The sequence below is a fragment of the Oncorhynchus masou genome, chromosome 13 (genome assembly GCF_036934945.1).
Source record: "Oncorhynchus masou masou isolate Uvic2021 chromosome 13, UVic_Omas_1.1, whole genome shotgun sequence".
NCBI lineage: Eukaryota > Metazoa > Chordata > Actinopteri > Salmoniformes > Salmonidae > Oncorhynchus > Oncorhynchus masou.
Window position 1 is genome coordinate 89,063,414 of NC_088224.1, and position 10,649 is coordinate 89,074,062.

General features: G+C 47.1%; 1 protein-coding gene across 1 annotated transcript; it reads right to left on the reverse strand.

Annotated features, from left to right (window-relative positions):
* Positions 1-714: 714 nt before the first annotated feature.
* LOC135551576 (extracellular calcium-sensing receptor-like) lies at positions 715-4,852 on the reverse strand. The gene is made up of 11 exons (XM_064982782.1): positions 4,623-4,852; positions 4,222-4,513; positions 3,777-4,019; positions 3,517-3,615; positions 3,033-3,348; positions 2,778-2,950; positions 2,392-2,622; positions 1,964-2,087; positions 1,676-1,869; positions 1,280-1,558; positions 715-1,143 (listed from the first exon to the last, which is right to left on the reverse strand). Exons 1-11 carry the CDS (start codon positions 4,850-4,852, stop codon positions 715-717), a joined length of 2,610 nt encoding a protein of 869 aa, XP_064838854.1.
* Positions 4,853-10,649: the final 5,797 nt, after the last annotated feature.

The following is a 10,649-nucleotide window of genomic DNA, read 5'->3' on the forward strand; positions in this document are numbered from 1 at the left end:
CTTTACATAATTATTCAGACCCTTTCCTGAGTACTTTGTCGAAGCACCATTGGCAGTGATTACAGCCTTGAGTCTTGTTGGGTATAAAGAGGGAGTGATGGGGAGTGGAGAGGTTCCCACAGTGGGTAAGCAGACAGTGTGAAGAGGGAGTGATGGGGAGTGGAGAGGTTCCCACAGTGGGTAAGCAGACAGTGGAATGTGTCTGTTTTCATTTTGTTATACGATGAGGGACAGATACACTCATATGCACTCACACACACACACACACACACACACACACACACACACACATAAACACACTCACACTGACTGGGTGACGAAGGAATCATGTGTAGGGGGTCTGTAGGTTCTGTGTGTCAGACTCAATACTAACTCTTCCAGCATGAGTAGACACTACGTAATCTTTATTGGTATTGTTCATATAGACGTGTTTATTTCTGACACTTTATAAGAACACACACTAATATTAACAAAGTAATATAGTGAAGGTTTTGCAGGAAATTAATGTTTCCAAAAAGAATGGACATTGCCATGTTGAAATGAATGTCAACGAGCCCTAAATCATGATGTGAGTATGTTTAAGTACATTTTTCTCCATGATGTGTTTCTTGGTGGTTTCTAATTGGACATTATGTGTTTCTTGGTGGTTTCTAATTGGACATCATGTGTTTCTTGGTGGTTTCTCATTGGACATCATGTGTTTCTTGGTGGTTCCTATTTGGACATCATGTGTTTCTTGGTGTTTCTCTCTGGTCTCAGAAGGATGATGTAACACTTTGGAGCAAACAGACAGAACAGCAGCCCAAAGCTGGAGGCCAGGATGGCAAAGATCTCTACAGCTACTGTGTACTTCCCAGGAGAGCTGACGTAGGCAGGGATGAAGGAGATCCACACGGCACAGAAGATCAGCATGCTGAAGGTGATGAACTTGGCCTCGTTGAAGTTGTCTGGGAGTTTCCTGGCCAGGAAGGCTAAGAGGAGACAGAGGGAGGCCAGCAGGCCGATGTAGCCGAGCACCAGAGAGAAGCCGACCACAGAGCCCACTTCACACTCCAGGATGACCCTCGGGCCCCGACCCTCTCTGCCCCTCCTCTCAACAGGTCGGGGTGGAGCTAAGGCCAGCCACAGCACACAGATCAGCACCTGTGTAAGGGAACGGAAGTGGATGGAAAACTAGTTATCTTGAGTTATCTTAATGAGTTATCTTGAAAATAAATAATATTGTCAATGAAGGAAAGAACTACATTCCCATAGAATACAGTAAAAACCAGATGTTCACCTGGATGAGTGTGCAGAGTGAGATACCCATCCTCTGCTGGGTGGGGCTGAAGTATCTCATCAGGTTCTCTCCAGGCAGAGTGGCCCTGAAGGCCACCAGCACCACCACAGTCCTGCTGAGCAGACAGGAGATGCAGAACACAAAGCTTATACCAAACAGGGTGTGTCTCAGCATGCACGTCCACGGGTTCGGCTGACCAATGAAAACCAGAGCACACAGGAAGCAGAGCTTGAGCGACAGAAGGAGCAGGAAGCTGAGCTCAGAGTTGTTGGCTTTCACCTGGAACGAGACAGAGAAAGATAATTTAGACAATCACATGTCAAAAATCCCATTCTTATATGACACAATCTCATCTCTGTCCAGTACCTCTATATATGATCATATGATTCAACTCACCAGGGCCGTGTGACGGTGGTAGAGGAAGGTGGCCAGGGCACCGGCTGTGAGTGTTGCCCCGGAAACTGAGATGACAGACAGGATGATGCCCATGGTGTCGCTGTAGGAGAGGAAGTCCACCAGCTGGGGGATGCAGGCCGTACGATCAGGGTTGGACCAGAACCGCTCTGGACACCTAAAACACTCAACTGACCCTGATAGAGAAGGAAGAAGAATGAGGAGTCCAAATCAGGACCAATCAGGATTGAGGAAATATATGAATTGGAATCAGAACCGTTGATAGACTACCTGTTGTGTTGCTGATCTCCCCCTCTGCACAGGACAGACAGTCAAAGCAGCACACAGGCCTCCCCTTCTGTACCGCATGCCTGGTACCAGGGGGACAGTCAGCACTGCATACAGACACAAGGACCTACCAGAGGGGGGAGAGGAAGAAGTTATCATCATCATCATTATCATTACTATTATCATAGTTATTTCACAGACAGGCAGGCTTGCTGGGCCCCTCTGGGGACTATGTCAGGAATATGAACACACAAATATCTCACATTCTGTATCATGCTCCCCCTGAGTGGCTCAGCATTCTAAGGCACTACATATCAGTGCAAGAGGCATCACTGAAGTGTCTGTTTAGAATCCAAGCTATATCAAATTTGGCCGTGATTCACACAAACACTCCACTCTGCCTCAATGACACCAAACTGAATAGTTCTCACCTCATCTCCGCTGCCCCCACCCCACACCACTTTATCCATGTCGATGTGAAACTGGTCGTCCGATCCCTCAGAGGACAGAAAATGTCCGACCTGGACAAACTCTGCCGTCCCCTCGGGGGTCACATGCCAGTTGATGATGTCATAAGAGGCAGGCGGATCACCATTCATGTCGAAGTGGAAAGATTCCCCCACAGGAGTACTGAAGTTCACTCCCCTCAGATAATGAACAATCTCAAAGAGAAAAGGGCATTGGAACAGGATTAAGAGTTAGAACCAGTTGTGGCTTTTGTTCTTTTGTATTCAAACCTTACAAAGTGTTTTCACTGTATCCTGACTGGAAACATTAGTATTCTTAACTTGAAAACAGATCAACATGTTATTCTCACCTGGCTGGGCTGAAGCTTCCTGATATCAGGGCACTGTCCACCATTAAAGACTCCGTCCCCTGGTCGACAGGCCATCATATCCTGTATGGCGTAGGCGATGGCGTACACAGCCTTGTACACATTATAGCTGGCTCTCAGCTGAGACACGTCAGCATACTGGCTCTCCCCCTCACCTAGGATGGACACTTTATTTTACTGATATAACATTGGGAATTTGGACAAAAAACAGAAATGTAGGTGTAAAGTCTCCCTCACGTATGACCTCTGACCCCGTACACTGTCGCCTGGACGGCAGTGTCACGCTGGGGTCAGCTCCCATAGAACACCCAAACATCTCTTCCCACAAATCTCTCAGGAAGGGGTCAGACTTCTGGTAGTCCCCGTCTGGATGGAGGCGTGTTAGGAAAGGCCCCAAGCCGGGAATATCAGCTTTCTTCAGTGCAAAACCGATTGTCCCGGCAAGAGAGGGCAGGTTTTTCGGGGAGGCGATAGTAGAGTAGGTGACCCAGGACTCTGAGGCAATCCACTGCTTATCTGTAATGTTCTGACGGACAACCTCTTCCATCAGGGCCTGGAGAATGAAATCGTTAAAAAGATCTAGATAGTCAAGATGAAATGCAGGATTATCAATATGGAAATTATTGTGTCTATAAAGTGAATCAAGACACAGTAAGACACAAGGACACTGATACAGCTGTTTTACAAATCATTAACAATACTCTGACTGGTAACTGCTCACCCCTGAATGACCTGTGAATCCTACAAATGCCACCACCACTCTGGCAGTAGATCCTCTGATGGTGTCCGCAATGTGCCTGATCTTTCTCTTAGACGGTAACTTGGGGATGACCATCAGTGAGAGAAAGGGAAGAGTGTCAGAGAAAATCAGAGAGAGTGTTTCTATTATATAAGAAGAGAGAGGGAGTCAGAGTAAAAGAGAGAGAGAAAAATTGAGTAAAAGAGAGAGTATACTGTCAGATCATCAGAGTGAGGTCGTACCTTGGGGAGGACCTCGGAGTAAGCGACACACACCCCAGATCCCTGGAGCTCTTGGAGAAGCAGCTGAACCCCAAACTTGCCATAATCATCATCCTCTGACACCAGTCCCACCCACACCCATCTCAGCAGACGCAGCAGCTTGGCCATGCCCCGAGCCTGGAAGGCATCGCTGGGTACAGTACGGAAGAATGAGGGGTACCTCCAGTTGTCACTCAAACACGCACAGGTGGCAAAGTAACTCACCTGGGAGAGAAGAGAGTGAGAGAGAGAGGACGTGAAAGAGACAGTGAGAGACAGAGAGAGATTAATTGTATTTTATAAATTGCAGAGAGCAGAGGGAGAAGGAAAGTAAACGTTAGAGAGAGCGAAATCTAGATAGAGATTGAAATGTATTGTGAAAAGAGTCATCATCTTATCCCAACCTGTAATCCAACCCCTGCCTCACCATGGGTAAATCAAACGGCCCAAGGGTCTGTGCCACGACCATGGAGGCTGAGGAGTGGGCATCCCCGATGATGACGGGAACCTCAGGAGTTGTGCCACACTCTGTGCCCACCACGGAGGCCTCCTTGCCGGTCACCATGGCTAGTGCTGCCCCCAGGGTGATGCCCTCTGTCCGGCATGTGTCAGATGCCAGGAACCCCAGGGTGAGGTTAGGCAGGAGGGCTGGGTCACGGTTAATCTCCTCCACAGCAAAGATCATAGTCTGGAGCCAGCGGTAAGCACGCTGTTTGAAACTGACAGACAGAAGAAAGGAAGAAACGGAGAGATAGGAGGTAGCTGAATACACATTACCTTCAAGGGAAAACACAATGACAAAAACCTGCTATCACACAAGCTGCGTACATTGTACAGGTAGAATATCCCTTAATGCTCCTGAACTCCTGCTCTGGTAGAGGGGCTTCCACATGGATGGGGAACAGGCCCCCAATGACCACATCTCCTGCCCGATAAACACTGCCGGAGACAGGCTTAGCTATCAGCCGACAAGCCCCCTCTCCACCTCCATCCAGACCCCAGACACACCCAGGGACATGGAGACAGTAGAGCAGCCACAGCCAACCACACAGGCTCATCACCTGGAGAGAGACAAGGTTGAAGACTGGGTGAGTTCCGTCACCTGTTGGAGAGAGACCAAACCAAGACCTTGCGGACAGAACACTCTGTAGACAGAAAGACATGATCAAAAAGTGCTTTCAATGAAGAGATACATCATACAACACAGACACCTGTTGTTTCAAAGGAACCATACATCTGAAACACAACACCTTGTTCTACCTCTGCCCTACCTGGCAACAGAAAACCTTATCCTGGTGAGACAGACAAATAGACAGACAAACAGACAGACAGAAAGAGAGAGAGAGAGGGGGGGGATGAGTGTCTGTCAGTCTGGTATCTGCTGCAGAGAGTGTGCGAGTGAAAGAGGGAGAGGAAGAGGAGAGAAGGGGAGCTGCTGATATAGGGAGAAATGAGCCCCCGGCTAAAAAACAAGCACACGGCCACCAGGGGGTGCTTGTAGGGAGGACGGGGCAGGAGGGGGTTAATTGGGACTTGTTATTGGAGGATAACTTGGGGAGCAGGTAATTGGGGGTAATTGGAGTAAGCATTTGAGTGCTATGTTATTGAAGGTAATGTGTAGTACAGGAGATACAGTATCTGTTCTTCAACATCATCAGGTGGATCCATTCAGACAGATATTACATCATACTGTACAATAAATTATTTTATTAAGTAAAAAGTGAAATTCTGACTAAATGGATTAGAGATGCATGGAGAGAGAGAGAGAGATAGAGAGAGAGAGAGAGACCAGTTCTGTGAAAATTGGAACACACTAAACGAACAACAACACAGAGTTATCCATCCAAAATGGAGATGTAAGATTAAACCAGCTCAGGTGCATCCTGTTTCCATTGATCATCTTTGAGATGTTCCTACATTTTGATTGCAGTCCACTTGTGGTAAAATCAATTAATTTAATGTGAATTGGAAAAGCACACAACTATCTATATAAGGTCTGACAGTTGACAGTGTATGTCAGAGCAAAAACCAAACCATGAGGTCAAGGGAATTGTCTGTAGAGCTCCGAGACAGGATTGTGTCGAGGCACATATCTGGGAAAGGGAACCAAAACATTTCTGCAGCATTGAAGTTCCCCAGGAACACAGTGGCCTCCATCATCCATAAATGAAAGGAGTTTGGAACCGTCACGACTCTTGCTAGAGCTGGCCGCCTAGCCAAACTGAGAAATCGGGGGAGAAGGGCCTTGGTCAGGGAGGTGATCAAGAACCCAATGGTCACTCTGACAGAATTCTGGAGTTCCTCTGTGGAGATGGGAGAACCTTCAAAAAGGACAACCATCTCTGCAGCACCACCAAGCAGGCCTTTATGGTAGAGTGGCCAGATGGAAGCCACTCCTAAGTAAAAGGCTACACAACCGCACCGCATGGAGTTTGCCAAAAGGCATCTAAAGGACTCTCAGACCATGAGAAGCAAGATTATCTGGTCTGATGAAATCAAGATTGAACTATTTAGGGTGAATGCCAAGTGTCACGTCTGGAGGAAACCTGGCACCATCCGTAGGGTGAAGAATGGTGTTGGCAGCATCGTGCTGTGGAGTTGTTTTTCAGCGGCAGGGACTGGGAGACTAGTCAGAATCGAGTGAAAGATGAACGGCACAAAGTACAGAGAGATCCTTAATGAAAACTTGCTCCAGACCGCTCAGGACCTCAGACTGGGGCAAAGGTTCACCATCCAACAGGACAACAACCCTAAGAACACAGCCTATACCACGCAGGAGTGGTTTGGGCCCAAGTGTCTAACAACAACAACCCTTAGCACACGGCCAAGACAACGCAAGAGTTGCTTCAGGACAAGTCTCTGAATGTCCTTGAGTGTCCTAGCCAGACCCTGGACTTGAACATCTCTTGAGAGACCTGAAAAAAGCTGTGCAGCGACCTTCCCCATCCAGCCTTTCTGAGCTTGAGGGGATCTGCAGAGAAGAATGGGAGAAACTCCCCAAATACAGGTGTGACACGCTTGTTGCGTCATACCCAAGAAGACTCCTGGCTGTAATCGCTGACAAAGGTGCTTCAACAGAGTGATATTTCCAGGGATGTTTTAAAAATGAATTTGCAAAAATTTCGAAGAACCTGTTTTGCTTTGTCATTATGGGTATTTTGTGAAGACTGATTGGGGGGGGACTATTTTAGAATAAGGTTGTATTGTAACAAAATTCAAAGGGTCTGAATAATTTTCCTATGCACTGTATATCAACGAATTGGCAAGGGCACTAGAACAGTCTGCAGCATCTGGACTCACCCTACTAGAATCTGATGTCAAATGTTTACTGTTTGCTGATGATCTGGTGCTTCTGTCCCCAACCGAGAAGGGCCTACAGCTGCACCTAAATCTTCTGCAAATATTCTATGGGACCTGGGCCCTGACTGTAAATCTCAGTAAGACAAAAATAATGGTGTTCCAAAAAAGGTTAACTTTCCAGGACCACCAATACGAATTCCATCTAGACACCGTTGCCACAGAGCACACACAAAACTATACCTACCTTGGCCTAAACATCACTGTCACAGGTAACTTCCGCAAAGCTGTGAAGGCAAGAAGGGCCTTCTAAACCATTAAAAGGAACATCAAATTCAACATACTTAGGATCTGGCAAAATAGACATGAATCAGTAATAGAATCCGCTGCCCTTTATGCAGAGCAGACTTAGGGTGGCCACAGGAATATAGGCGGGAGAGGAGGTCTGTTCCCGGTCCCACTCGCTCATCCACGATTCCCACCTCGCCTCCGAGGAATACCGGAAGTTCCCAAAGTCTACATTGCCGGGAGGATCCAAAGTCACCTGAGTTCCCTCGGGAATCACAGAGGGCAGTCAACTCATCTCCTCTGGAGCCCATGCAACTTGGAAGGGCTAGATTGTCTCCTGTTGAACACTTGCGCAGACTGAGCACCAAGAGCTGTCTGTATTGTGGTACTACAGAACACTACATATCTATCTGTCTATTAAAAGACCAGGCTCATCAGTAGGTACGAGTACGCTGGTGAGCTGTACGGGAAGTATCCAATGTCCCCTTATTCGTACCCCTCTTCATGCCATCCTGGTGTTGGAGGACCGCTCCAAATCTCTCCGTGTGCTCATTGACTCTGGGGCCGACGATAGTTTTATGGACTCTACCCTGGTGTCAGAGCTGGGTATCTCCACACAACCCCTTTTCATTCCCATGGACATCACTGAAGCTGGATGGGTGCTCTATTGCCAGAGTTAACAGCAATATGGTTCCTATAAACCTGCGAGTGGCAGATAATTGGCAATGAGTCTTTGCACTTCCTGCTCATTGAAATTCCTTATGTACCTATGGTTTTGGGGTTTGTTTTCATGTCTCCAGAGGTACAATCTCCTGATCGGCCTGCCCCTGAAAATCTTTCTGCTGGCTATGGAAAAGCCTCGGGTCTTTCTGCCGGTCCCGCGGAATTCCAGGACCTCCAGGAGGTTTTCAACAATGCTCTCGCTACATCTCTTCCTCCGCATCAACCCTACGACTGCGCAATTGAGCTTTTCCCGGGCACAACACCACCTTGGGGGCAAATTTGTTCCCTGTCAGGTCCGTAGACCAAGGTTATGGAAAGGTACATTTGGGACTCTCTTGCGGCAAGGAGTTTTCATCCATCTGCCTCCCCCACCGGCTCAGTGTTCTTCTTTTTTATAGAAAAAGGACAAAACCCTGCTTCTGTGTATCAACTCTCGGGGCATTAATAACATCACGGTTAAAAATACGTTACCCGCTACCACCAATCTCCTCGGCTTTCGAGCATCTGCAGGGGACTACCGTTTTCTCGAAGTTGGAACTTCAGAAAGCCTACCATTTGGTTCGGGTACGGGACGGAGAGCGCACGGCGAGCGTGCGCTGCGAGTAACTGGTGATGTCATTCCGACTGACCAACGCTCTCACAGTGTTCCAGGCCCTGGTTAAGGATGTGCTTCATTACAAGTTGAACCGATTCGTGTTTGTCTACATCGACAACATCCTCATTTTTTCCTGGTCAGCACAAGAGCAAGTCCTCCACATCCGACAGGTCCTCCAGTGAATTACATCACTCCACCATCTCCTTCCTAGGATACATCATCACTGCAGGAACTATTCAGATGAATTCTAACAAGGTGAGAGCGGTGGTGGATTGGCCTCTACTCAAATTTAGTGCTGCTGCAACGTTTTCTGGGATTTGCTAATTTCTTCCGGGGCTTCGTCCGGGGTTACAGCACCCTGGCTTCCCCCCTCTCAGCACTCACCTCTCACAAGGTTCCTTTCACGTGGTCTCCAGCAGCTGTCTGGCGTTCTCTGACCTCAAGCATCGATTCTCTACAGCTCCCATCATAATACATTTGTACCCGTCCCATCAGTTTGTGTTGGAGGTCGATGCCTCAGACGTCGGAGTGGGGGAGATCCTGTCCCAGTGTTCTGCCCAAGACCAAAAACGGTATCCCCTCGCCTTCCTTTCCCATTGTCAAAACCCAGCTGAGAGGAAGTATGAGGTGGGAAATCAACAGCTACTTGTGGTTAAGATGTTGTTGGAGAAGTGGAGGCACTGGTTAGAGGAGGCGGAACATCCATTCTTAGTGTGGACTGACCATAAAAATCCTGCAATATCCCCGCACCGCCAAGCGCCTCTTCTTAACTTCTTCGATATAGGGGGTACTCTTTTAATTTTTAGATAAAAAACGTTCCCATTTTAAACAAGATATTTTGTCACGAAAAGATGCTTGACTATGCATATAATTGACAGCTTTGAAAGAAAACACTCTGACGTTTCCAAAACTGCAAAGATATTATCTGTGAGTGCCACAGAACTGATGCTACAGGCGAAACCAAGATGAAATTTCAAACAGGAAATGGCCCAGATTCTGAATGTGCTGTGTTCCAATGTCTCCTTATATGGCTGTGAATGCTCCAGGAACGAGCCTACACTTTCTGTCATTTCCCCAAGGTGTCTGCAGCATTGTGACGTATTTGTAGGCACATCATTGGAAGATTGACCATAAGAGACTACATTTACCAGGTGCCCGCTTGGTGTCCTCCGTCAAAATTATTGCGTAATGTCCAGCTGCGTGCATTTTTCCATTTTCTTCAGAGAAGAAACACAACTGCCAGGAATGATTTATCATCGAATAGATATGTGAAAACCACCTTGAGGATTGATTCTAAACAACGTTTGCCATGTTTCTGTCGATATTATGGAGTTAATTTGGAAAAAAGTTTGGCCTCTCCGCTTTCGCCGCCTCCGGCTCTTCTTTGGGGCGGCAATATTCTCCTGGCTGTGCACATGGTCTTTTTCCGTCCAAGATTTCCTCCCAAGTCCAGAAATCTTGATTTTGCTGCTCCTGCTGCCGCTGCCTGTCACCATGCCGCTTGGTCCTGTGGTGGGTGATTCTGTTACGATTTTCATATGGTGAAAGAGACCAAAACGCAGCGTGGTTATCTTTATACATCTTGAAAGAGGAAAATACAAACAATTTACAAAAAAAAACAATAAACGTAACGTGAAAACCGACAACATATAATTGTATATGTGTATATAGCCTAGTTATTGTTATTCATTATTTATTTATTACTTGTGTTATTACGTATTTCACTTTTCCATTATTTCTCTATTTTATTTCTCTGCATTGTTGGGAAGGGCCCATAAGTAAGCATTTCACCGTTAGACAAAAGTTTATGAGGCAGAGGTTTAATTCTAGACACGTGAACTGTGGGATGTATACGGTGGATTCGGGGCAATAGAAGATAAACAGCAGAGGGGCTAAGGACTTTAGGATTTTCGAGATGGGGAAAGGGCCGACAAAACGGGGGGAAAGTCTAC

What these genes read in the sequence shown, in the direction of transcription:
- LOC135551576 (XM_064982782.1), bottom strand. Translation starts at nt 4,852, where the DNA reads ATGAGCCTGTGTGGTTGGCTGTGGCTGCTCTACTGTCTCCATGTCCCT. An exon ending in GATTCACAGGTCATTCAGGG is followed by an intron (nt 3,349 to 3,516) that starts GTGAGCAGTTAC and finishes TTCATTCTCCAG; the next exon opens with GCCCTGATGGAAGAGGTTGT. An exon ending in GTGGGGGCAGCGGAGATGAG is followed by an intron (nt 2,088 to 2,391) that starts GTGAGAACTATT and finishes CCCCTCTGGTAG; the next exon opens with GTCCTTGTGTCTGTATGCAG.